The sequence below is a fragment of the Trichoderma evansii genome (genome assembly GCF_050947405.1).
Source record: "Trichoderma evansii strain SZMC 28006 chromosome Unknown GGI43scaffold_3, whole genome shotgun sequence".
Classification (NCBI taxonomy): Eukaryota; Fungi; Ascomycota; class Sordariomycetes; order Hypocreales; family Hypocreaceae; genus Trichoderma; species Trichoderma evansii.
Window position 1 is genome coordinate 846,343 of NW_028145203.1, and position 24,953 is coordinate 871,295.

A 24,953-nucleotide genomic window follows, 5' to 3' on the forward strand; every position below is an offset into this window, starting at 1 on the left:
GCCATTAAATAACCCTAGTTCAATATCTGATGGCTGGTTCCTTTTTTGAACCAACACCATCTAACACTATACGGTAGAAGTAGAAGTAGAAATCCTGTCCCTCAAAACCCTCCCTGCTAGTATCACACGCCTAAAAAGAAAACAACGGCAAACTTGAATATGTTCTTTTCAAACCCACAGTGGAAGCTCAAGAAGGAGGCGGAGGCGGCGGTGGCGAAAAATTGCTCGGGGTTGCGGCACGACGTTCGTTCAGCCTGAAGGCAGCAAACCGTTTAGCAAGTGGCTCACCCGTCTCACTAACATCAGAAGGGGCCTTGGGGTGCAAAGAAGATGAAGAAGATGAAGAAAGTGAAGAAGACGAGGTCGCCAGCGGAACTTCATCGGGCTCCCGTAAACGCTTGGGGATTCGCTCACCAGTCGATTTTAGGATGGCCTGTAGTGTCTGCCAGCCTTGCGTAGAGCGGAGCTGGAATGAGTCGGCAAGATCATGCTGGGTTGCAACGCGGCAGAGAAGAGCTTCCTCATCCTAGAAGAGAGAGAGGGAAGGAATTACTGATTAGCCAGATGTATGTTTGAAAGAGCCAGAGAGACAAACCTTTGAAAGAACTCCGAGTTTGTTGATGAAGCAGAGAATATGGAAGTTTGATACTTCTTGACCGTTGTCACTGGCTTTCTGGCCAGATCGCAGGTTCAACGCTCGTGCCAAGGCCGAATGTTCTTGACTCTCGCCAATGTATTCGCGGTTCTCGATGGGGAATCCTGTCTGCGTGAATGTGGGCTTGGGCTCGTCAGGAAAGCCATGTGTTAGAGTCACAAAGAGATATTCAACGGGGAACGCTGGCTTCGCGTTCTGCTGTACTTTTGCTCCGTATTCGTTCACCTTGCTATAAAACACTTCAGGAATGTATCTCGTCCGACTGAGCGAGCCATCATCTTCCTCTTCTTCGCGAACAAGCATAGAATTGGGGTCTGCTGATGGTTCGACTATATCAGCTCGCACCATTTCAACAGCATCGTTAGACATCTGATATGCTGAGATGGCGATGTTTCCTTCTTCGTCGCCAGTGATAACACATGTGACAAAATTGGAGCCGAACTGGCCAGAATCGCTCCACTTCGAAGGCTTGGGGTATTGTGCCTGCAGCCTAGATGAAAAGCAGATCTCAAGAGATGACAAAAAGTATGAATCGAGGTGGCGTTTGCAAACAACAGATCCATCGCCATGTCCTGAATCGAGCAAGTCTGTCCAGATGGCACCTACGGGTTCCAATCCGCAGAGCTTAGCAATATGGTCAATTTCCTTTTGGTTCTCCCAGGCATTCATGCTGATTCCATCAGCCTCATCGACCTGCGGTGGTTCATAAATGGCCTCCACGACAGCCTTCACTCCAAGCGGGACTTTGGTGTACTCTGCATATCGGCCATAGAGATAACCTAGTCGCTGCGAACCAGTCTTCCGCCAAGTATCAATGAAGCCATCAATTATGGAAGGACTAGAAAATTCGACATGGTCTACCATGCGGAATGTCTGTGGATTGAGAGTAATTGCACTCGGTTGGCATTTGGTGCAGATGCCTTCTGGCCAGGGCGGATGGCCAGATGGACAGTCTCTCTTGACTCGGAAATATGGCTCCACAAGAGGGGGTATGTATGATGTTCCAGATTCGGGTTTGTTCGTCGCGGAGTTTATCTTGCGTAGATGAGAGTGGAAAGAAGGATATTTGATTCCATTGTCTGCCAGATAGCCTGTGTCGAAGGGGTCCAAAGGCTGGCAATAGTCACACATGCCTTTGGGCCCGTGTCGACACATCCTATCTCGGCTTCGGGGGATCTTGCCATCTAGCTTATCCAGCTGGTCGTCCAATGCTGATTGCTTCACGCTTTCCCAGGGCTTCGAGATTCTTTCGGGTTTGCGGTCGATGGGGAAGTCCTCTGTGGGCAGGATAGGCTTGCCGTTGAGTCTGCCAGCCGTCACGGGGGCGGGAACTTCACCGTTGGTGTCGTTTTCAGTTTGGTTTTCGTAGCTGAGGAATATTAGGTCGCCATGCCTATCAATCGATCTGTTAGCCGTGCTTCCAAAGCCTCCGTCTTATACGCAAACGACGAGGCAATGGCGTACTTGAGGCCGATCTGACCGATCTGAAACTGAATAATATCGCCTAGCCTCTTCGCATCACGGCCGGTCGGAGAGTTTGATAGGACGATCGTCTTTGGGTCGATAGTCGAAGGTAGGTGAGTAAGCAGCTGAAAGCACGATTTAGTCAGAACTTCTGCCTCTTTCTATTCACAAGCACGTCCAAGGCCCTTTGTCCATAACCCACCTGCTGTCCCAGGTCACCAAATGTTGTTGTCGGCTCTACCGTCAGGCGGATCATGCCATCTGGCCCGCGAAGTCTAATCAACATGGTGGGCGAATGGCTGCAAAAGCCAAAGTGTCGTGCGCGGTATGTTAGTGGGGGATTGTTCACTATGCCGGTGATTTGGCTATAAGAAGAAGAGCTATAGCTCGAGGTACAGGTAGATGTAAAAGGAAATGGAAAGAAGAAAAGAGAAGAAAATATAAACCACTAGTTTATAAATAAATCGGCAGGGGGGCGATGCTGCAGCATGACAAGCTGCGCAGCGAAGAGGGAAGACGAGGAGAAAAAGAAGCTGAAGCTTAATGAAATCATGCGAAGCTCCAGCAGTAACTGTACGTCAAGCGTCATTCACAGTGTGCCTGAAGTGGGCGCCATACCTGGATGAAGTAAGCAGTGTGCTGTGGAAGATTAATCGGCCCGCTGTGCTGCAGCTCCCTTGCCAGCGCCAAGAGGTACCGGGAACTGTCACTGCTTGGCTGAGAGCGGCAGTTGTTCGGTACGTACCCCGCGACAGCCTTGCAGCCGCCAATCTGGCCAGAAAAAGATGGGCATGTGTGCGACGTGTCGATAAGCATCAGCAGCAGGTAGGCCAGTGCACTCTGTTCTTTTATAATAAGTGGCCAAAGGGAAAAAACCGACCCTCGACACACGACGCACTCGATTCCACGGTTGTCTCCGTCCGCTCATTTTTGTATTCTTGCCTGGAGTTTTTGTCTTCCGGCGCAGTTCTTAATAGAAGGAAGCAACCGATTCGGCGTTTCCATCTCCCAAACCACCACATAGCTATAGATTGTCAACCCGCGCCGACAAAATGCTCGATATTGACTGGAAGGGCCTCGCCCTTCCATTCGCCTACCTCCTTGTTCTCGGCGGCGCTCTCATGACCTTTTCCACCATCTATCGCAGACGGAAGGCTGGTACGGCGCTCCTCTTTTCCTCTTCTTCTTGGTGTTTCCTCGTCTAGTATCCAACGCTGACATTATAAATCACCACCAGCTGAAAGCGCAAACCTCGCACCCTGGTTCGGCCCTCACCTCCAACGAGACATCTACCTCTCCCTCTTGCATCTAGATCCTGAAGAGGGTGCCGAAAAGTCGCCCAGGGTCCCTGATGGTGTCCTGCGAGCAGCCCTTCTCCGACGTGCAGTTGAAGATATCGAGCGCCTGATCCATATCAAGACTGCCAAACAAGCGTGTGGCTCGCTTCTACAGAGGGGCAGCGTAGGCGATGATCTGTGGCAGCGATTCCTGCGCGCCGAGAAGGAAATGGAAGAGGAGCTCAGAGATGTCGTTACTGAGGTATGCTGACCCTCTGCCCTTGTTTTGGGCACAAAGACAACGAAAGAAGAGACCACTGACTCAAGTTACATTAGGCCAATGCCCTTGCACCAAATTGGGGAACCATCATCTTCCAGTCCGCCCACGAGATTGCCGCCAACACAAAGCTCCGCCAGCGCCTAGAGGAGATCCAAGCCCAGACTGATGCCGAAAAGGCTTGGTGGGACAAGAAGAGGGGACAGATCCAGGCAGACTTCATGAAGGAACTTGAAGAGTCTGAGAAGGGCTCAACAAAGGACGGAAACGAAGATGACGCCGTGGTGGTTGATTCACCAAAGAAGGGTGGCAAGAAATGATAGAGAAGAAAGAGGGAGAGATAAGGGGACGGCGACGGCGACGTAGACGCAGGAGTCGAGGTTGCGACACAGATAATGTGTCAATGTACATATAAATATTCTATGGAGAGAAGGGAAAGGGCTGGATGGTCAATGAGCGCTGTGTGCATCTCAGCGAAATCTTGCCTCACGCTTACACGGCCACAAGCCGGGTAGAAAATTCAAGGCGTTTGAATGGGTATCACAAAGGAGAAGACGAAAGATTGATTGGATTTGTCTTGTATTTTATTTATTTAATATAAAAGATAAACAAGTTATGTTCAAGTCGTATCAAGTCATTGCTGTAAATATTCTACACAGGCCTTCCGTTAGTCCACCTCTCCCTCCGATGCTCCGTGTATGCTGTTCTTATAAGCCCTCCCGATCCTCACGACCTGTAGTCCAGCGCCAGTATATACATGGTATGTACGAAAATCCCGTGCGGGAATGGCAGTATCAAGTTGCCAATCTAAAATGCAAGTAGTAGCTGTTTCAAGAGAAACATCCGATCCAATGGTTGGAAAACCCAAAAACAAACCAAATCGCCATAAACCCTTTCAAACTCCAGAGCCAGAAGTCATCCTTGACCGAGGATGAATGCCGATTCTAGACCCATGATGGTAATTGATAATGATAAACAATGATATTGCCAGAAAACAAGAAGAGAAACGAATCGGTCTTTTCCATTACGGCTGGGAAAAGGGGTTCATCTTCCGTCTCAAAACATCCTCATCGGCCGCATTCCTACTGGCGAGTCTAGCGTCTCTCGCAATCTGCTCTTCGGTCTTGAGGACAGCCGTCGGGTTTTCACAGCCCCTTAGGCCGATAAACCTGCCCATCTTGCGACGCTTCTCTTCAAGTGGTGCATCGGAACGCCAGTTGACTGGGCAGGGGTACTGCCTAGACCAAGGTGATGGAGTACGCTGGTGGTAGAACTGAGCAAGTGATTCGAGCTGAGCATCAGTGAGGAGCCAGAACTGAAGCACGGTGCGCGGGAAATGAGGGTGGATGGCACCGGTAGTGAGTTGGACAAGAGGAGACAGGGGCAGAGCCATCTGGTGTAGCTTGTGGGCGAGCTCGGGGTTTTTGGCGAGACGGCGGCGAAGGGATGTCTTGTGGTTGCGGTGGTGGGAAGGTAGCCGGCGGTGGTGCATCATGGCGTCTGTGGAAGATATTGACAAGGATATAATTTTTTTGGGTTGAAGCTGTACTTCTGGTAGTAACCTTCCACTTCTCTTTTCTATGCCCTCTTTTTAGTGCCAAGGCCGGAGTAAGCTGAGACAAAGGTTGTAGTGGTGTTGATGGTGAGGCTCACTGTCGAACACGCCGATTCGACAACGCAACACACAGATGACGAGTGCCAACTCTTTCGCTTCAAGAGGAAAGCCAGGCTCTTTTAAATAAGAGCAGATCGTTTCAGCCACTAATGAGATCTCTGAGATCGTTTGCCGCTGTGTCTTTGCTTTTCGTGCAAAGTTGGCCGTTCTCGGAAAGTAAAGCTTAATGAGGGTCGGCCAAGTAAAAGCGCCTGTGTGAATGCGGAGCGACCGTCCGTTGTTCTGCGCGCACAATGTACGAGTCCGTTCAAAGGCTAAAACAAGCGCAAATGCCAGGCGAGACAGCGAGGCTTGCTCAGCTAAAATGTGCTTTTCCTCCTTTGTATGAAAACGAAAGAGAGAAGAGAAAGAAAATGGCTCCCCCGAAAGCAAAAAGAAGAGATTTTTCGCTTGTCCCCTGGGCCGCTTATAGATGGAAACAGCGCCTCCTGTTGTTGGTTCCTTCGTTCCTTGGTCGTTTTGTAGCCGCCGTTGCACCGGATGCGAGACAATCAATGGCAGTTGCAGGCTCTATAAGCAGGTCCTAGCTTCCCTTTTTAAATGATGCTCTGGTTGGCAGGATCCTTCCGGCGAAGTATTAATATTTCCTTTCTGGGCAACGCAGGATGGAGGACAAGGCTGAGATCCGTGGTCAGGTGCTGACTATTGTTTCTTCCTTTGGACGGTATGGTATGGTGGTGTAATAATAAATACTGATCAAGGTAGCACGGTGGAGGAATGGAATGACACACCCGATTCACTCGCTCTGCAAAGGACGGGAGCAAGCAACAGAGGCCAGAGTCTTTATAGATAGATGGGACGGACAGTCGGTAATCGACTCACCCCAGCTCGTGCTTCGCTACTAAGTTATATTAATATGCACGCAATCGCCTTACATCTACAACTCTGTGCCTGCCGGGTCCCCTTAGTGGTGCCGCTACTCCAGCAGCCTTCCTCACCAGCATCAGCATCTGATCCATCACCACTATGGGGCGTGTCGGTAGGGTCGCTGCCAGCCAGCGCCAGGAGTCTGGTCTACAGTAGAGCCAGGAGCTGGGACCGGGATCTGGGAAAGGCCTTGGGCCCTCAGCCGCCCCCATCGCTGCTGTCTCTGGCTCTGACAGCCACGCCACGCCTTGGAAGCGCCTCTTTTGCTGCTATTGAGACTAGACAGCGCTGTCTGGTCCCCACCAACCACGCAGTTGGCTACTGCTCTGGGCAAGGCGCCGAAGCCGCTGTCGTCGTACCGTAATTTGGTACCGGTACCTGGGCCTTGTAGGCGACGGAGCTGCCGCCGCTCGCGTGCGCTGAATCTCTGGGGCCCCGCCCGCTGGGAGAGCCCATTACAGGTCAGCGATGCAGCGCCAGGTCGTATCGAAGCACTAAAACGCACTGGCACCAGCCGCTAATCCGGCAGCCTTCAGTGAGCCTCTAGCTGCCCAAGGTGTTGATACCACCTGGCACACGTACAGTATTCCTTGTATATGAATCACAGGCGTGCAATGTCCCACACCCTCGTCCCGCCATTCTCCAATCCCGCAATCCAGATCTTTCCGTCATTCAGATTCGTCCCCCAGGCGGCAAGGAGAGATGCAAATGGCGCGCAATTCTAGCCAGCCCTTACCACCGTAGCGGTTGTAGTTGGACGCTACCTCACCTGGGGGGTCCCTTGGCCATGGGGGAGGGGGGCAGAGCTTTGCGACGGACGCAGCCACGACAACGCCAGAGTGAGACATTCTAGCAGAGCTGACCCTCGTGGACCCTAGGCGGACAAACAGCGTGACGATGGATGCGACTCTACACCAACGATGCCGGCACTGATTCGCCGGGCCTCCATATGCAGTCGCATTGTGCTGCCGGCGAATGGCCATGGACGATTGCGCAGAGCTCGGCCAACTCGCCCCAACACTGAGACCAGAAATGTCTCCGTCGACGTTGGGTTCGACGATGCCAGCAGACCGAGAGCAAGAGAGAGCTCTTCGGCTCCCGGATCCGCTGCTCGTGGCCCGGCGATGCTGGTTCCGGGCGATGCTCAATCTATCCAAGGCCGGTTCCGCCTCTCAGCCATCACCACCGCCCCACGTCTCAATTGCAGTGGCCTGAAGTACGCCGAAGGAAGCACAAGAAACCGCCAGCGGTGGCCACCAAATAGGCGAGACAGCCGCCAAGTCCTCGACGTGCCGGTGCTTTGGGCTGGAATGCTGGGCCGGTACTGAGTACATGGTGCTATTTTCGGCTGCCGTTGCGACCTGGAGTCATACTCGTCTCCCTTCCTTTGACGCTGGTTGTCGTTGCTTTTCCTCTTTTAATTTACCGGACCGGCAAAGTTGCTTCGTTCGTGCAGCAAATGCTACCTGGTGCCCGAAGAATAGGTTATACTTGCATGCAGTTGGTGCCCTGCGCGCGCGCGATCTGCACAGCGCCCATCATATCAAGCATCGGTGGCACATGGGCTTCTAGGCCGCCCAGCCATGTGGCCGCCAGACACAGCTTGAGCCTCCTTGCCACTGACAACCCGAGTCCTTGCAGGCATAAGAGACTACTGCTCTTCCCCCTGCGGATGGTGTCTGATAGTCATAAGCACTCGCATTAAACGGCATCCAATCCGTCCTCTTGGCTGGCTCTCACGCTACTGTATTCTTGCTTTTAGTTGTTGCTATTGGAGTTGTGCTATTCTTCCGAGTTAAAGCGAGACTCGCTCGCAAAGCCGGTCGTCTGATCACGAACTAGAGTAATATGGATAACATGATCGACAACGCATGTACTACCTTTCCTGACTTGGCACCGTCTTGTCCAACCGCAAGAATCCCATGGAGCTCCGCCAATCCAATCCCGTAGCCAGCGTGAAATTACATGGATCGTTAGGATTCGGATGTGACTCTTTCTTTCCAGAATACAGTTGGCCCATGCAAAAGATCCCTGGGGGAACAAACAGAAGAAGGAAAAGAAACAGAAAGGAACAGACGCTTCGGAGCCTGTCCTCCCACCTGCACGCAAAGGCTCTCTTCGGCATAGCCGCTCAGCCCACCGGCGTGCTAAAAGCTGCGTGTGTCACATATAAGACATGCTAGCAGAGACAATAAATAAATCGCTGCCCGGTTTAGCAGCTGCAGGGCAGCAAACGTTAAGAGTCATTGTGGACACTGGTACTTATTATAGAGTCGCAGTGCGTTGCGTATTGCTGCTAGGCCATGATGCTACTATGTAATTAGGAGCGAGACGCAAAATTCAGCTTGAGTCAGTCGACATGCGCATGAGAAGCTATTCACGCCTTTTGCAAGAGCCCTTACACCGTCTATCTTGCAAGATGGAATTCCGCCTTGCCCACTGGACGATTATGCGTGGCTGCAGATGGAGCCATATTCTATTAGTAGCAGCAGTAATATCGAGTGTTATGCCAGCTATACCGCTACTCGACGTGCTAGGCTGGGTGTTAGTTGGTTGCGCAAGTGATGATCGCAATGCTAGCAACAAATCAACAGCAGCAACAATGGCGAACGACTTGCCCGGCATCAATAGCCCGAAGATATGTAGCATCGCCAACCTGCTATACCCAGTTGCTAATGCATGTCCACGTATACCACGTATGGCACCGCTCAGGTGAGATTCTTCTCCGTAACCAATACTACCGCTGTCGTCACTTTTATTTTACCCATCACCACCACCCATATCTCTCTTTTTCTCATCTTACATGTCTCAAATTCCCAACCCCAGCTTAGTGGAACCACCAGCCTCCCACGAAGCTCCTCTTCGCCTCTCCAAATACAAAACATATGTATCCATAAACGGGGACAAAACGCGCGCAACATCTTACCGATCCAAGGCGCTTTTTTTTTTCGCCGCAGTCCTCGAATAAAAAAAGAAGGCGAAATGGAGCAAACATGGCGACTATCACACAGAGATGACGAGTGGTATATCGTAATGTGATTCATTCTGCGACACACACGCCCCCCTTCCCAGCAGTAGTATTACAAAATAAAATTTCCGCTTCGTGCTTGAGTGACATTCAGCTCCAGAAACAGGGTCCCTTTCCCCCCCTAATAATAATGCACGCACTCCGAATGTATGTATCCATGAGGAAGACAAACAAGACATGCGGAAGCACTCGCAGACAAACCCGAAACTTTTTCCCTTTCGGACCCGACTGCATTTGAAAATTTCCATTTTCTTTACGAGACATTTTTTTTTTCTGTCTTTCAATTACAAAGCACTGCTAAACATGCTGCGTTGTACATGACTTCATTCTCACCCAAAGCCCCAATATCAGCAACTAACACGACTCATATCACATTGCAACATGCAAACATTGCACCGGCAGTGGTATTAGTAAATCTCCATTTTCTCCCAAATCTGCCGTCACTGAGCATAATCGGTATCGGCAAACCTACTAGCAGATGTACTCGGTACTCGTTAGCAGTATTTCGCACAGACCGCCCTTACATGCCGCCCTTGGTCTCTTTTTTCAGCTTTCAGCCCTTTTTTTCATATGCCCTTTTCAGCTTACTCTAAGCCATGAGCAGAAAATAGAAACAAGCCACCATACCGCGCCGCCTCTAGCTTTAAGCAAAAAGGGAGAAGGAACCAAAAAAAGATTCTCGCCTTTTTTTCTTCCTTCTTTTTTTTTTTTGGCTCGTTCCATTTTGTTTCCCTTACAGCTTCTCTTCCTCGTTCCCCCACTTCCCGCTTCCCATGTGCGCATATCGCATATCACATATCACGCTTCAATGTACCCAAGCTTGGGGTACGCTATCTGTGCATGAGACGGCGTTTGGGTATCAAGGCATTGAATCCTACGAGCCTCTGTTCCATGTTTGAAACTTTCTGGTGCCAGTGAGAAATTGATCGTTTTGTCTTAGCCATACGTATTGATTATGTATACTGTGTAGTACTTTGGACATGATCATATTAAACTCGTATACTAAGCTCTTATAACCAACCAACCTGCTGCTGCTGCTACCTATTGGGTTGCATTCTCTAAACAAGAGCTAAAGAATACCCTCCTCGATTTAGACCAGATTCACGGCTCGCTTGACATCTGTATAAATTGGTAGCGGCCCATATTACCACGACAGGCCAAAACACTCCAATGAAACGTCCGATACCCTTGTCACTCCACCTGTCTCTCGCCTCGCGGCTGCTAGTCGCAGAACTGCATGTACAAGTACGTACCAGTATTCCGTAGATTCACGGCTCGGTGCTCGCGCTTTGGTATATCACAATATTGCTAGAGCACTCATATCACTGCCACCGCCATTGCCTTGCCCTATTCAGTAGACCGTGATGCTTGGTATTCCCCAGCTCGCCACTTCCGTTCCCGACCAAGCCAGGAGAGAAGAATGGACAAGAGAAATAAAAGTAAAGGCGTCTGGGCTTGGCTGGGCCTCAGCTGATCCATCAAATCTCTCTTGCTCCATCAGCCGCACGTGGCTTGAAAGGCGCGATTCTAGTCTGTAGGAGAAGAAGCGCCGGCCTAGTGAAGAACAAATGAAGGCGCCAGCCGTCTCTTGGTACTGGTTAATTCTCGAATCTACTCGGTCTCGGCGAACGTTGGCTTCAATTGTGCATTCCAGTCCTATTCTCTGTGCTTGCCATGACTGCCCTGACTTTCCCAAGTTTCCATATTGCCGGGACGCATTCTTTTCCTAAATCTAATAGCCACGTAATGCTAGTGATACTTTTCATGTTTAAACTCAGGCCAAGCATATTTGCCTTCACGCTTGCTCGCCTTCACAGCCATCTCACCTTGGCAATGTGGTCCGTCTTCTTCTTGCTACTCTTGACGAATCCCATGGCTCTCAACTCGGCCAGGCCCCGGTAGAACATGACCAGAGCTTTCCGTTCATCATGCTGCTTCTGCTGCTCCTCATCATTTTCATCGTCCTCCTCTTCCTCTTTATGCCCACCCACTAATGCATAAAATGCTGACCACAGATCTGCCACATTGATCAAACTGCCTGCCTCGAGATATAAATGATATAGGATAGCTGTAGCAGGAAGTGTCGCCTGCATGGTACCGTCCTCTGCATCGTCGCCTCGGCAGCAGCTGCAAGCCAGGTAGTCGTACGGCCGCGCCAAGCTGCGCTTGAATGTCACCCGAGGCCGTGGTACCATAATATCCCGTAGAGGCGATCTGCTGTCATACAGCCACGTCTCCGAAAACAGCACCTTCTCGGGGCGGCTTGCCCTAATGTGTACTGTTAGCCGTTCTGATACTGCGTCTACAATGTCTGTCAATTGCTTATCCTCATCGCGGAGGGCTGCAGAGTCACGACTTAGTTGGACCCGTTGGGCAATGACCGTCGTCCGCATCACCTTGCTCTGGCTACTATATTTGGTCAGCAGTGTGATGCCTGCGCTTTCCGCGTCTGATTCGAGCTGTTCTAGGCGTGATAGCGTCTCTTCTAGGAAGCCTAGTAGCGCCATGTCTTCTTCTTTTGATGCTGGTTGGAGATGCAGGCTCGGCTCTCCTTCCTTAAATATAGAGATAACCCGACGCAGCACGCCAATAAGCGCGCCTAGGCCCATACGCCGGATGTATTCTGTTAGGCTACCATTTCCTGAATCAGAATATGTCGTAGAGAGGGAATCGACATACGCCCGCGAGAGTGGGGGCTGAATTGCTCCTGCAGCTTCCCTAACGAGGAGTGAGCGCAGCTGGCCATCCATCCAGCTTTGTCGGCAGTCGTTACTGGCTCGGGCTTGTGAGAGGAGATAATCGTCGTCCTCTAAAAGAGAGCGAGCATGTTGAAGACTATCGGTGGTTGCGAGGCCAACAGCCTTCTCCACCTCGTTGCGAAACGAGGGAAGATGCCTCAGTGCCTCGATGTGCTCAGCTTGTAGGATTTCTTCCCCCCCTTCAATCTCTGGAGCCAGTAAGACGCTGAGGGCGTTGGCGTAAAAATGGCACATATAAACGTACTGCAGTCGTCAGCTTCAAGGCCATTCGTCTTGTCTATTTTTAGTCACAGATCCATCTCACCTTCAAAGAGCTTATAAATGCCTGGATACCAGCCATATGGTCCCGTTGGCGATCAAGCATGCTCCTCAAGATCTGCGGTCCTAGCCTAAGGGGCACATCGCTGGATATCACTGCCCCTTTGAACACATTCTCTAGGATGGTGTCTGTCTGTACACAATCAAACTGCGCACCGTGTATCAGGCGGCACGCTGACTTCAACAGGCGGCTTTCCAGTAGATCAATTGACGTAGCAATTCCAAATAGTAGAGTAAAGGGGATCTGCGGCCGCCATGAGCTGTATATATCTAATATTAGCAAACAGAGACACTCTTCTTGTCCTCGAAACCAGATTTGAATCCGCATACCTAAGCAAAGTAATGATATCGGAGAGTAAGCCGCTGTCAAACCCTTCAGAGTCCTGAAACGCGACAAAGATATTTTCGTGAGGCTGATGGCCCAAAAATTCATGCAATGCTTCAAGATCATACGGCAGGTAACGCCGGTTTGAGCCTTGCCCAAGCTGCAGGTCTTCCTCGCCGTCGACTACCAGCGTCTTCGACGTTGCGTCTTGAATAATCTTCTTTAGCGCATTCTTCAAGTTGGTCGCTTCTGAAGATCGTAGCCTAATGAATCTGCTCGGTGATGACTTTTGAAGTGAGTCTGAGAGTTGCTCAAACAACAAATCTTGAGAGGCGATATTGGGGCCTGTAATGATAAACGCAGAGGGTATCTTGTCACCACTACGATCTCATTAGATTAGAAGCCATTCCTACAATTTGATCTCGCCAAACAGCCCTAACAGGGAGCAAAAAAAAAAAATCAAGAGAAAAAGAAAAGGACGAAGAGCAGGGGGCTAGGAATTCTCACCACTCTGATTTTGCTTCAGTCACAAATCGCGACACGTCGTCCAGGGTCGCAGAATTGGACTCTCTCAAGATATCCTATCAATCCCATCAGCAAGCTTATTTCAATCATTCTAGCTCAGGTGATACATAATACCTTTATACGAGCATCAATTACTGCCCAATTCTCCTCAAGAAGCCGCTCCCGTCGCTGCACGCAAGCCATGCTCTCTGCACCACTAAGCAAGGGAGTGAACCACGATGATTGATTCTCTTCGTCATGTTCTGCTTCATCCTCAATCGCTGCGGCTTTCTTGGCAGTTTTCCGCCTTTTTGCAGGCCTCTCTCGGCGTGGCGCATCATTCTCTTCTGGGTTAAAAATGAAGGCCACCTATATATGGTTCAAGGATGTTAGCACATAGGGCAGGGACGCGATGAAAGCTCAGAGCTTTTCTTCATTTACCTGGTGATCTTCTTGGGTGAAAGTGCTTTGTGGGTCTTCAGTAGGCATTTTACCCTTTTATTTATTTACCGCAATAAAAGAAATCGCTTTTGCAGCAAAAGACTGCCTGTACTCAAAAGACTTGTAGTCGTCAATGTCAAGCGGAGCGCGATTTGGCAGAAACACGGTCACTATACAGTACACGAAGACAGTGTGAGTACTGTATATCGAAAAGTCCCGGTTAGCATCACCAGTCTAGATACCTTATTGCAACTTCAGGCATCGTGTTCTCAAGTGTGATAACAGAATAATATTCAAGCCTGGTTATTTGAAAAATAGCTAAGTCTTCAGTATTAGTTTTAAAGCCACTGTTGTGATTTCTCAAGGTATTCTAATACCATTGCACGCTCTACATCTTGTATGCACATTCCTATAAGCACAGGGGAACAATAAAATAGGCGCCGCAAAATAAATATACATAAATGGGTATAAGAGCATCAAAGTTAAAAGGGAGTTCTATTATATCATACGTATAATAAAAACAGAAGAAGTAGCAGAGGTGGTAGAAGCAGTAGAATAGCAGTAGAAATTAGAAAGCCAGGTACATGTATATATAAATTTGACTACTCTTTGGTACAATATCAGTGTGCGTGATAATAGAAGTGTGCTCATACTTGCAGGATTCCCCCGCTTGACAGCTTTATAAATAGCAGGCTACATGATACGGAATTGAGCTCCTTTCACATACTTGCGCATACATGTATACATACAAGCCAATTGATCATCTTACATCGCTGAATTTCATAAACTAAATAGAGCTTTGATTCTCAACGCGAAAAAGCATGCTGACCTATCCCTCTCCCAACCAAGCATCCTTTGACCCCGGCAATAATAATCACCACCGCTCGAAAGGATTGAGCAGCGCGAATCAACAAATACATATGTCTCATCTCCTCAGGTGTGCCCCCCCTAGATACCGCAGTCACTCCACATTTCATTTCCTTCCCGTGTGTTGTGCATGCTGGGTTGAAACACCCAATACTACTAAGAGTACTCCTTCCCTTCTGTCTTAAGCAACTCAAGACGTTCTCACGCCGCATCAATAGGGCGGCTTTTAGAGAAACCAATCAGTTGAGCCGTATCTCCATCTTTCGATTTGCTCATCCATGTTGGTGACTACTTGTACACCACAAACCAAAGAGTAAAATGTGACCCCTTTTATAGTATAAGAAAAATGTGCGAAATAATAATAACAACAATAAGTCCGTTACGCCACACACAAAAAGGAAAAGAGGAAAAAAAAAAGGTCGGACATTAAAAAGATGTCCTTGAGTAGTCTGTATCAGAACCGAGACGCAGAGATAGTAGACGTTTTCGTCATCAGAGTATATCGTAATATTCGAAAATACTGAGAGCTTAAGCAGCGGCTTCAACTGCTGCAGAAGTGGGGGCCTATTTTGAAGAAAAATTAGAATTGGTCAAAACATTGGAGGATTGGGGTTATCTCACTGCCTCGGCCTCGGCCTTTTCGTCCTTCTTCTCGCTCACGTCTTCCTTGGGCTTCGATTCTTCATCTTTGGCTGTGGCAGTCGCTTCCTCGTCATCTCCCTTAGTCTTCTCATCATCTTCCTCTTTGTTTTTGTCGTCGCTCTCTTTCACATCGCTGTTTCCAGTCGGCTTACTAGAGTCCTTGGATTCAGAAGCTCCATTGACACCATTCGCTGTGCTAGCGGGCGCAGAGTCGCTAGCAAGTAGCTTGTTCCATTTGTCTAGCAAAGCTTGAGATCTCTTCTTGAAGTTGAAATTCTCCTCGCGGGGGATAGAGTCAAGCTTCAGAATAGCCTTGAAAACCTTGTTGATTTTGGTGCCCCGGATAATTGATACATCAAGATCCTGGAAATTCTCAAGGATAGTGATGAAGCTGGACATTGCTTCCATCTCATCTTCTCGTGGCTGTTGTTCTCTGGTCAAAAGCCCCCTTTGGAGCTTATGGCGCAGATACATAATTTCCTTCTATAGATTTAATTAGCACATATTGTCCATTGATTTCTCTCAACGGTTGATATTCAACTCACCTCCTTGCGTTGATGTCGCTCCTCTGGGGTCAACTTGGGCTCCTTGGGCGCGTCAGATTTCTTATCAGTTCCCTTCTTCGGCTTGGCCTTTGCGACCTTCGCAGGCTTTTCTTCTTTAGCTTTTGGCGCTGAGGTTCCGTTCGCAGCCTTTGATGCGGATGATGATGTGTTGAGCTTGATCTTGGGCTTCTTGACGGACTCAGAGCGCTGAGGGACCTGACAGCGATTTTGCATTAGTAAACCAAGCAACCTGGCAGAGCGATATGACGAGAACGGCAGAACTTACAGCGGCTTCTTCGTCGGCGGCCTTTCGCTTCTTCGGCTTAGCCTTTGGCGCCTCTTCCGCATCCTCCATATCCACATCTTCATCCTCATCGTTTGCCTTCGCCTTGCCCTTCTTGGACTTCTTGGGAGTGGCAGCAGCTTCTTTCCTAGCCTCTTCCTGGGCAATCAGCTCATCCTGGAAGCTTTGTAGAATCGCTTTGTAGTGCTCAATTGAGTTTTGCTCAATTGCGAGCTCGAAAGCCGCCTTTAGGTCCTTTCGCATCTTGTCTCCAATCGTATCTCGAGCCTTATCCGCGGTCAACTCGGATAGGGCAGTGTTCGCAACCCATCCACTAGAACCAATCAGCAACAGCCACGACGCAGAAGTTTGGGAGGTTGCATGACTCACAATTCGTTTGTATACAGGTACATGACGGGGAAGCTTCGATCGTGCACTCGCTTACCGCCATCCGCGTAAGCCTCGGAGTAGGATCCGTCGGGACGTGCCGCGGAGACTGGTCGGGTGTTGATGAGAGCTTGTGGAAGCATGTCTTCATCGCAAATGATGGCAGGCCAAGCTGGGAAACCCTTGAGCTTCACCAAGAAGTGATCGCCAGGCTGGGCATCAATGTGGGTTAGGCGTGCCTTTGAGCCCTTCTTGCTCAGGGTCTTGCCCTTTGACTCTCCAGCAGTCGACTTTCGTCGACCACCTTTGCCCTTGACAGCGGCTGGAGTGTCGGCGGCAGCATCAGCTTCAGGCTCAACAGCAGCAGCAGTATCGGCAGCGTCTTTCATCTCGGCATCGCCGTCCGCATCGGTCTTTTTCTCGTTCTCAGCTGGCTTCTCAGTTGCGGCCTCGGCAGCGTTCTCTGCGCTCTCGGGCTTGGGTTCTGTTATAGCAGCTACAGTTAGCGCAAATCCATGAACTAGGGAAAAAGGTAAATAAAAAACAAAAAAGGCAATTCGGAGCTTTTTTGTTATTTAGAATTGCGGAATTGAGGACCAGCAAGAATATGAGCTTTGAACGTGCGCGAAAAGCTTGCTGCACGCGCGTTGGGGGAGCTCACCTTCAGCTTCCTTTGCTTCCTCCATTGTAGCCTCATCCGCTTCCGACTTATCCACAGTCTTGGCGGCCACATCTCCCTCGCCAGCGACCTTATCCTCAGTGCTAGCAACAGGCGCAGCGACCTCGGGCTTCTCTGGGGCGTTGTCTGCCATGGCGAAACACTGGGTGGCGATGCGCAGCTTCCAATGCTTAGAGACAGAGGCAGATCTCACGCGAACGTCACGAGGGTCGAGGCAAGCTCCAAAATCTAGCGTCGGACGCGTTTCGCGGCGTGTAATGCGTGTTCAATGGTTGCGCAAGGCGGGTTGCGTGATGGGACTGAAAGCTCGGCGGATGAAAGGCGCAGTTGTCTCGTTCAGCTTCGCCCGCGTTGTGCTAGGATTGATGTGGGTGACGAAAGGAAAAACACTGGAGCGAATAACGAACCGCAGGAACACGTCAAACGTCACTGAGTCTGAATCTACATCACGTGACTCGCATGGTGTGGTATTATAATGGCGATTGACCATAAGCACCCGAAAACCGCGATTCACAATGCCGAGGCGCCATAGGGCAACGGCGTTCCCGGCGCGGCTGCGCTGGACAATTGACTATGGCTCGCATGGGTCTTGCGACCATCTTCATTCGACCGCTTCAGCAAGCGGCTCCTGTGAGGTCTGCCACTCCAACCCTGCCTTGCAGAGGTTGTCGCCCTGACTACCCAACCACCTTGGGCCTCGAAACTGCCGTTCCACAACCGCGCGCCACCACAACCCCTGTTTTACCCAGTAAACAATACACAAAGAGTAGATCATCGTCATTTGGGTCGCTGTAAAGCCAGGACCAGAATCAGGGCCATCGTGCAAACGCAGTCTGGGCAAAAATAAATCACATATTAAGATTGTATCCGTAGCTTGCCTTTACTGTACATAACCGTTCTTTTTTTTTCCAGATATCAAATGGTAGGAGAGCGCGCGCCGGCATCTACTCCTCGTCTTCGTCCTCGTCCTCGTCGTCCTCGTCCACATCCATGCTCTCTGCTGCCGTCACCGAAAACTCCCGCTCTTGGTCCACTCCGATATAACTATCACTCATCAGGAACAGCTTGAGATTGTGCTCACCAGGAGATGGCACAGTGTACTCCAGCCGTACGTTCAGCTCGCGGCCGATGGTTACTCGTTTAATCGCCAGCAGGTTTCGAGTCTTGTCGTCACCCACAACCAGCCACCAATTCTCCATCTTCTTAGCTGGGTAGAATGGTGCGTGCACTGTAGAGTCATGTTCATCATCCTCCTCGATGTTTCGCGTGATTTTGATGCTTAGATAGGATGGCTCGCCCGCTCTAACTTCATCCTCCTCAAGAACTTCATGCTCTAGCTCCAAGTCTGGATACTTGTCGTTTGTGAACTCTGCCGCTTGGGCTAGCTGTTTCTGCGAAAGACCAAGTTGCTTAACCAATTTGTTATAGTCTGCGTTTTCCTCAGGATTCATGGCCTCCATGAAGTCGAAAATGTCCTTGATTCTATAGACATAAGTAAGCAAAATTAGTTCATATATAGGGAATAACTCATCTAGGGAGATAGCGGAATGACAATTTAACACATACCCAAAGTCATTTGCAACCTTCACGACTTCTGGAGAGAAGTGAGGAATCTGTTTGAGGGGACTATCTCGGTCCCACATTGCTTGGACAACCATCTGAGACATCTCCATGGCATTCATGGCGTTGAGGTGGCCATCTGATGAGAGGATGTCGACCATTGCGCTGAGGAGGCTGAGAACTCTAGAAAGGATAATCTCTTGGTCCTTGGCAAGATCAATCGGGAGTTGCATCCGGGAGAAATGAGCTTGGAGCAAAACAAACGTCTTGAAGTGAGGCGTGTCATAGCTAGGCTGTGCCATCTTGACGGGAATGCGGTCGTAAATGCGCCGTAAGAGGCTATCCTCGTGTCGACGAACTTGGACAGACTCAAATTCGGTAGCAGAAGTGACAATTTCCAAGATACCCTTGAGCTTCGTCCGTGCCGTGAGAGAGAGCAAGAATGTTTGCATTGTGATGTATGAAATGTTGTAGTATGCGCCAATCATAGCAGCATTCTGTGGAGCAACAGATCCATCATCTTCATCAAACTCAATAATCTTAGACTCGCCCAACTCACGTAACGTCGTTTCCACAAGATCTGACATGTAGTTGCTCAGGCCTTCGTGAGAAGTGCTGGTCAAGCCATAGTAGCTTGGGTTACCCAGCAGTCTTCGATAGAAGTACGTGAAAGTAGTCCAGTTGATGGCATCGTCACCGGACTCAATCATCTTGGTGCTAATCTCTGTGACAAAGGCATCGTGGAGATAATTGTGCAAGTGTGATTCGACTGGCAAGGCCTCGTTCAAAAATTTCTTGTAGTAGTCACGCTTGACTTGAGGTAGCATGAGCACTCCACGGCCGCGGCCATCTTTTGAAGGTCGTAGCGCTTTGCCAAACATCTGCAGAATTTCGCTGAGGGGATAGTCTACATATCTGTGCTCTCGGCCCTCAAAATACTGCGTTCCCATGACAATCACGAGATGAGCAGTGTTTGTCAACTCCCAACAAACGTCCCGAGACGCTACAAGCACTTGAATGGCACCATTGTCATAAAGGTGCTTGACAATGCGCTTATCGCTCTGGCTGAGGGCTTCATGGTAGTAACCAACGCCATGAGACAAGGCTTCGGCGAGTGCCTCTTCGTGGACGCGGTCAAGAAGGGGCCGCATCTGCTCCACATCAGCGTGCAAGAAGCGGTCTTCGTCATCATCTGAGACAGCGGCAGCCAGCAGATCGCGTGCAGTACCTCTGGTCTGCTTTCGGCTGGGTACGAAAATCATAGCTGGCTTATCTGGTGACATCTGCGTGATAGCCAGGTATGCGGGCTTCGCCATGGCTAGCATCAAGGACGGGAAGTGAGGGATCGAAAAAGATTGAATGTGAAGCTCAAGGGGCACCGGCCTGACGTGAGGGCTAAAGTTGTAAATGTCGTGCTTTTTGGCATCAATCCATTCGCCAATGTCCCGAGCATTCGCCAAAGAGGCACTGAGAGCAACAATTCTCATTGGCAGTTCTGTTTGGGTGCGGATATAGTGCATACGCGATACGATGATTTCGTATACATAGCCCATATGGCCACCCAGAAGATGGATTTCGTCAGCAATAAACAGCTGCACTGTCTGGACATTCTTCCGTCGCTTCCACTGTCTGGATAAGACGTCCCACTGCGTAGGCGTAGCGAGAATCAAATCACCAGCTTCGAGAAGCTTGAGATCTGCAGCAGTTTCACCAGTCAACTTCACAATCTCTTTTCCGCCGCCCAAGTGGCTGAGCCTCTTCTGCCAGTCTTGTAAGCGGGCGTCAACGAGCTCTTGGAAGGGAGCAATATAGACAGCTCGACCAGCATCATCGCCCTGCGACCAGTGCCGCAAGAGAGCGAACTCGGCACACACAGTTTTACCACTTCCAGCCGGGGCACCAATGAATACGTTCTGATCCGTCTTATACAGCGAGTTGAAGGTCTGCGTTTGGATCTTGTTGAACTGCCTCCAGTCTGGGTAGAGGTTCACGTAGTCCTGAACTTTTAGAGCAGAAACGAGCAGAGGTTGGAGGTCAAGTAATTCTGTGTGAGGAGGGAACTTCTCTGGTAAGATAAGCTTGTGGAATGGAACAGCCAATCTCGTTTCAGAGTGCATCCATCTATCTGAGATGACCGAAACGAAGTAGTTAGGTGGCATAGGATCAGTGATTGGGACGGTAAAGTCTACAATATGTTCGTTTGCTTCTGATTCGGCATAGTCTTTGCGGAGGAGGAAGGTGTCATGGTATAAGATATCTTCGCCATCACAGTCTTCGACTATGATCCAGAAGCTCTCAGCAGCGCCATGAACACTATCATCCCATTCGAAGTTAGGAGTGATGCTCAATTCGACTCTAAGCATGGATCTAGTCATAGGCTGGACCTGTGCTTGAACGTCGACCCTGGGGAACTTGGCAACCAGCCCGCAGACAGTGCGTCCTGCTTTGGGCATACCCAGCAGCTCGCCCATTCTTGGAGGATCAAGATCAAAATAGTTACTCCAAGAAACGTCGATTCTTTCTGCTTTTTGGACAATATCGCGTGGGCAGGAAGGAAATTGACGCAGCGGAGACATGGTAGGCCACATTCGCTTCTCAGCCATCTTGCAAAGATCAAGAGCAGTCTTCGCAACCGACGCCCAGCCCTTCTTCAGCGTAATCTCAAAGATAGCACGCAGGATTCGGCCGGCGCTCTGCGTGACATACACCATGTCTGCCATGAGAGCCAGGCCGTCCAACTTCAAACGAGAAATATACGCTTGAAGCAGTACATTGATTTTGGCGTGCGATTCTTCAATGCTTTCCTTGACGGGAATCGGCACTCTGCCCATCAGTTTCGCGAGCTCCAGCTTTTCGTCTTGACGAACAGGGATGTATTTGAACTCATCACTGAGAGCGAATACTCGGAAGAGCTCAATAGTTGTAATGGAAGGTTGAATGAGGTTGTTATAGGTGTCCATAGAACTGGATGTGATGTAGTAGTGGGAGGCAATGCGACCAAGCTCGGTAGATTGGATCCTGCCTGTTTTCTCGTCGTATTTGACAAGATTAGACTTCCTCAAGGCCATTGCTGCAGAGTGTATTAGATCAACACGCTTCTGTTCTAGAGCCTCGTCGTCCTCGTATTCCGCGCCAACTTGATAAAGCCCAGGAGACCGAAGCATTCGGACAAAGAGATATGTGTATCCAAGCCATTCGACACCCTCATCCCGAGTTCTCACATTGCCAAGTACGACTTCAGCATTGAGGTTATCTATCAATTTGCTAACAAACTGACTTTCAATCGGAAGTTGCTGGTTTAGAAGTGAAAGATAGTATTGGATCTCACTCTGAGTCGTGATGATGATACCTTCACCATAAGTGTCGAACTGAGGCCGTCCTGCACGACCCAGCATCTGGAGAACATCCTGGGGACTCAGCTCAACCCAGCTACCTTTCTCTGGAGAGTAGATTTGTGTGCCCTTGATGATAACGGTGTGGGCAGGCAGGTTGACACCCCAGGCAAGGGTGGCGGTAGATACAAGGACTTGGATTGCGCCTCTGGCGAACAAATCCTCCACATCAGTTCTGTCTATTCGGTTCATACCTGCGTGGTGGATACCGAAACCGTAAGGCAAGATATCTTTGAGATCCTGGTCAGTTGCTTGGCTTGCAGCCTCAGTCAAGACTTCTCGGCTACCAGCATCGTGTCGAAGAATTTGGTTGATAGTCTCCATTTCAAGAGCCTTGTCTCGAATGTACTTGGCCGTCTTTGCAGTCTCTTTGCGGGAATGCACGAAGATAATCATTTGGTTCCGGTGGGTACCAACGTGCTCGATAACTTTATTGTACGTTACATCATTCATCGTCTTTAGCTGCTTGATGGCCTTGCGATCGGTGACACCGATGAACTCCTGGCGCAATGGACAGGGTCGGAAAGAACCATCAAAGTGGAACATAGCTTTCTTGGTGTCCACGCGTAGGAAGCTAGCAACGTCTCGATAGTTTGGAAGCGTTGCAGAAAGACCGACAATTCGGACTGGCTCCCCGGTTTGCTCGGTTTTGCGAATGGTTCTGCTAACGATGCTCTCCAATACTGGACCACGGTCATCGTGGAGCAGATGAATTTCATCGATAATAATCAGGCGCACCAAGTTCGTATAAGTGAGATCGGTTGCCTTGCGAGTAATAACGTCCCATTTTTCAGGTGTGGTGACGATGATCTGAGTTTCTGAGATTTGCTGCTTGGTGAGTTGGCGATCACCAGTAAGCTCATTCACACGGATTCCGTACGGCTCCAGACGCTTTCCAAAGTTGCCAACCTGTTCTTGAACAAGAGCTTTGAGAGGGGCGATGTAAACAATCTTGAAAGCATCAAGATCAATCTCGCCAGTTTCCGGGTTTCGATTCTTGCCGATTTCTCGCAGTATGGTCAACATAGCCACGTTTGTTTTACCACTACCGGTTGGTGCACAAACAAGCATGTTCCCATCGTCTTCAAATGCGGTTGGGTAAGTCTTAGACTGGATCTTGTTCAGAGATTTGGACGTGCTGAAGGGCAGCCGCGACCATTCCGGCATATCGGTGATGGGGATAAGGACATCGTCTGGGTCATTTCGTTTCTTCGGAGGAGGCACATGGATCTCTTCGTAGCCCTTGAAAGATCTCTTTGTTGATCCCTCTGGTAATCTGACCTTTGGGTTGGTCATCAAATGGTTACCCTGGTCAAAAACCAAGTTATCCAGATTGATGAGCCTCTTTGGTTGCAGTCCGCCAACCAGTTGTCCTTCGAGCCTTTCTGTCTTGGGCGCCTCAGCCGTGAAAGAAGCGGGAACATCGATGTCCATCTTGATACCTCCTTTTCCTGCCTTGTCGCCATCTGGTCCAGACTTGCCCCGCAGCTCGTTGAGAATCCATTGCAGCCCCTCCGAGACCATCTCCCGCTCGACATTTGCCCGCTGTTCCGCATCAGCTGCTCTGGCGAGCTTCGTGAGCCAGAAAACCTTTTCACGGTTTTCAACCAGCTTTTGGACAAGCTCGTGATGTTCGAAATCAAATAGCTCCATCAAGTCGTTTTCAATCTCTCGGAGAGACTTCTCTTCACCACCAACTTCGTCAGGCTCTCCAGAGAGCACGCGTAGGGCCTCTTTGGTCTTATCTGCTTGCTCGTGTGCGTCAGGATACAGTAAACCAATTTCTCGCTGTAGCCAGAAGGCATCTATATCTCGCGCAAGTATTGAGGGCTTTTCGCTCTTCTTGAGCTTAGCATCCACGGGTGCTGAGTCGAGAATCATGTCGTCGTCTGCCTCAGCAGCATTCTCCTCTGCTTTTGTTGCTCCCTCGCCTTCCTCCTCTTCATCTTCATCTTCCGAGGATTCATCGCGAACTTCGTTGACAATCTCATCCTCTTCATCATCCTCGTCGAAGGCAACAGCTACACCCTGCCGTTCGTCGATTTCCGCGTCATCGTCATTATTATCTCCCATATTAACATCCTCATCATCGTCCTGGGCATCGTAGTCTGTGATCTTCTTTCCCAAATTGATTAATTCGTTGAATTGCTTGGGGTTCAGGGTTGTACCAAGAATATCGTCGATTTCTTTCTTCTTATCCAGATCTTTCATATCATCGTCTTTGAGATATTCCAGCGCGGCGTCCGCAGCACTTCGTACGACATCATGCGGTACATCGCCAAGGTTATTCGCCACAAGGGTCAAGATCAGATCAAAAGTCGCCCGCGTCGCAGCAGTCCGAGGTCGATATGTGATGCCCTCAATCAAAGCATCGTTTGCCCCCAATACACCAGCTTGCTGCGCATCGGGTTTTCGTTTTCGTTGTTCTCTTAGTAAAACATCCTGGCCTTCTTGAAGACTCCCTCGTTCAATATCGGGCATTCCAGGCTGCTTTTTCTGCTTCGGAGCTTCGTCACGAGCCACTCGTGAGCCCATATCATTAATACTCAAACGCCCAGCGAGAGACTCTGGATCGCCCGTGGCCTCATCAGTTCGTCGTGTGACAAACCGACGGTCCGCCTGGAGAACCAGGTTGGACATGGCCGAGTACTTGTATTGGGATACATCGCGATGAGGGTCCGACATCGTGGCGGTCGTAGTCGAGGATAGGGTCAAAGGCGAAAAAAAGAGAGAGGGGAGAACGTCGATGTCCTCGACAAAAGCTCGATGAGCCCAGCCTCTACTTCACCATGTGCTTGCCGCCCAGACAGAGGGGATCGTGCCGGAACGATGGGCAGCTTCCTAGGCGTCTCAGCAAAGTGAAGTCGCTGAATTGGTTGAAACCGCTGCCTGGGTCTCCGTCGCGATAAATTTCCTGAGCCAACATCTTCTGCCTTGGACGCGCCAAGTAGCAAATAGTTAGTGTAATGCGCCACATTGAAAACGCTAGGTATTTTAGCCACACAGTG

General features: G+C 49.9%; 7 protein-coding genes across 7 annotated transcripts; 2 read left to right on the forward strand and 5 right to left on the reverse strand.

The window, feature by feature from the left end:
• Window positions 1–99: 99 nt before the first annotated feature.
• On the reverse strand, window positions 100–2,533 carry GGI43DRAFT_241541 (nuclear protein localization protein 4). Its single transcript, XM_083200692.1, has 4 exons — window positions 2,322–2,533; window positions 2,120–2,244; window positions 596–2,048; window positions 100–526 (listed from the first exon to the last, which is right to left on the reverse strand). The coding sequence occupies exons 1-4, from the start codon at window positions 2,403–2,405 to the stop codon at window positions 188–190; spliced, it is 2,001 nt and encodes a 666-aa protein (XP_083063980.1). The 5' UTR covers window positions 2,406–2,533; the 3' UTR covers window positions 100–187.
• A 520-nt stretch (window positions 2,534–3,053) lies between these two features.
• Window positions 3,054–4,141, forward strand: GGI43DRAFT_241487 (Sec63 complex subunit SEC66). Its single transcript, XM_083200690.1, has 3 exons — window positions 3,054–3,277; window positions 3,357–3,658; window positions 3,733–4,141. The coding sequence occupies exons 1-3, from the start codon at window positions 3,172–3,174 to the stop codon at window positions 3,991–3,993; spliced, it is 669 nt and encodes a 222-aa protein (XP_083063981.1). The 5' UTR covers window positions 3,054–3,171; the 3' UTR covers window positions 3,994–4,141.
• A 455-nt stretch (window positions 4,142–4,596) lies between these two features.
• On the reverse strand, window positions 4,597–5,655 carry GGI43DRAFT_241519 (uncharacterized protein). Its single transcript, XM_083200691.1, has one exon. The coding sequence runs from the start codon at window positions 5,166–5,168 to the stop codon at window positions 4,698–4,700; it is 471 nt and encodes a 156-aa protein (XP_083063982.1). The 5' UTR covers window positions 5,169–5,655; the 3' UTR covers window positions 4,597–4,697.
• Window positions 5,656–6,857: 1,202 nt separating this feature from the next.
• Window positions 6,858–7,840, forward strand: GGI43DRAFT_241474 (uncharacterized protein). Its single transcript, XM_083200689.1, has one exon. The coding sequence runs from the start codon at window positions 7,136–7,138 to the stop codon at window positions 7,541–7,543; it is 408 nt and encodes a 135-aa protein (XP_083063983.1). The 5' UTR covers window positions 6,858–7,135; the 3' UTR covers window positions 7,544–7,840.
• A 2,730-nt stretch (window positions 7,841–10,570) lies between these two features.
• Window positions 10,571–13,850, reverse strand: GGI43DRAFT_241470 (origin recognition complex subunit 3 N-terminus-domain-containing protein). The gene is made up of 6 exons (XM_083200688.1): window positions 13,591–13,850; window positions 13,285–13,518; window positions 13,153–13,226; window positions 12,651–13,025; window positions 12,307–12,580; window positions 10,571–12,245 (listed from the first exon to the last, which is right to left on the reverse strand). The coding sequence occupies exons 1-6, from the start codon at window positions 13,636–13,638 to the stop codon at window positions 11,055–11,057; spliced, it is 2,196 nt and encodes a 731-aa protein (XP_083063984.1). The 5' UTR covers window positions 13,639–13,850; the 3' UTR covers window positions 10,571–11,054.
• Window positions 13,851–14,827: 977 nt separating this feature from the next.
• Window positions 14,828–17,346, reverse strand: GGI43DRAFT_241650 (uncharacterized protein). Its single transcript, XM_083200693.1, has 6 exons — window positions 16,976–17,346; window positions 16,318–16,798; window positions 15,931–16,261; window positions 15,645–15,860; window positions 15,079–15,582; window positions 14,828–15,021 (listed from the first exon to the last, which is right to left on the reverse strand). The coding sequence occupies exons 1-6, from the start codon at window positions 17,124–17,126 to the stop codon at window positions 14,986–14,988; spliced, it is 1,719 nt and encodes a 572-aa protein (XP_083063985.1). The 5' UTR covers window positions 17,127–17,346; the 3' UTR covers window positions 14,828–14,985.
• Window positions 17,347–24,630, reverse strand: GGI43DRAFT_431094 (ATP-dependent RNA helicase BRR2; the record flags this gene model as incomplete). The annotated part of the gene is made up of 2 exons (XM_083209376.1): window positions 17,347–18,475; window positions 18,560–24,630. The coding sequence occupies 2 exons, from the start codon at window positions 24,628–24,630 to the stop codon at window positions 17,938–17,940; spliced, it is 6,609 nt and encodes a 2,202-aa protein (XP_083063986.1). The 3' UTR covers window positions 17,347–17,937.
• Window positions 24,631–24,953: the final 323 nt, after the last annotated feature.

What these genes read in the sequence shown, in the direction of transcription:
- GGI43DRAFT_241541 (XM_083200692.1), bottom strand. Translation starts at nt 2,405, where the DNA reads ATGTTGATTAGACTTCGCGGGCCAGATGGCATGATCCGCCTGACGGTA. An exon ending in TTGGTGACCTGGGACAGCAG is followed by an intron (nt 2,245 to 2,321) that starts GTGGGTTATGGA and finishes TCGTGCTTTCAG; the next exon opens with CTGCTTACTCACCTACCTTC. An exon ending in AACTCGGAGTTCTTTCAAAG is followed by an intron (nt 527 to 595) that starts GTTTGTCTCTCT and finishes TCTCTCTTCTAG; the next exon opens with GATGAGGAAGCTCTTCTCTG.
- GGI43DRAFT_241487 (XM_083200690.1), top strand. Translation starts at nt 3,172, where the DNA reads ATGCTCGATATTGACTGGAAGGGCCTCGCCCTTCCATTCGCCTACCTC. An exon ending in CTATCGCAGACGGAAGGCTG is followed by an intron (nt 3,278 to 3,356) that starts GTACGGCGCTCC and finishes AATCACCACCAG; the next exon opens with CTGAAAGCGCAAACCTCGCA. An exon ending in TCAGAGATGTCGTTACTGAG is followed by an intron (nt 3,659 to 3,732) that starts GTATGCTGACCC and finishes AAGTTACATTAG; the next exon opens with GCCAATGCCCTTGCACCAAA.
- GGI43DRAFT_241519 (XM_083200691.1), bottom strand. Translation starts at nt 5,168, where the DNA reads ATGATGCACCACCGCCGGCTACCTTCCCACCACCGCAACCACAAGACA.
- GGI43DRAFT_241474 (XM_083200689.1), top strand. Translation starts at nt 7,136, where the DNA reads ATGCCGGCACTGATTCGCCGGGCCTCCATATGCAGTCGCATTGTGCTG.
- GGI43DRAFT_241470 (XM_083200688.1), bottom strand. Translation starts at nt 13,638, where the DNA reads ATGCCTACTGAAGACCCACAAAGCACTTTCACCCAAGAAGATCACCAG. An exon ending in ACTGAAGCAAAATCAGAGTG is followed by an intron (nt 13,026 to 13,152) that starts GTGAGAATTCCT and finishes ATGAGATCGTAG; the next exon opens with TGGTGACAAGATACCCTCTG. An exon ending in GATATCATTACTTTGCTTAG is followed by an intron (nt 12,581 to 12,650) that starts GTATGCGGATTC and finishes AGATATATACAG; the next exon opens with CTCATGGCGGCCGCAGATCC.
- GGI43DRAFT_241650 (XM_083200693.1), bottom strand. Translation starts at nt 17,126, where the DNA reads ATGGCAGACAACGCCCCAGAGAAGCCCGAGGTCGCTGCGCCTGTTGCT. An exon ending in GGAAGCAAAGGAAGCTGAAG is followed by an intron (nt 16,799 to 16,975) that starts GTGAGCTCCCCC and finishes CTGCTATAACAG; the next exon opens with AACCCAAGCCCGAGAGCGCA. An exon ending in CCGCCGACGAAGAAGCCGCT is followed by an intron (nt 15,861 to 15,930) that starts GTAAGTTCTGCC and finishes AATCGCTGTCAG; the next exon opens with GTCCCTCAGCGCTCTGAGTC.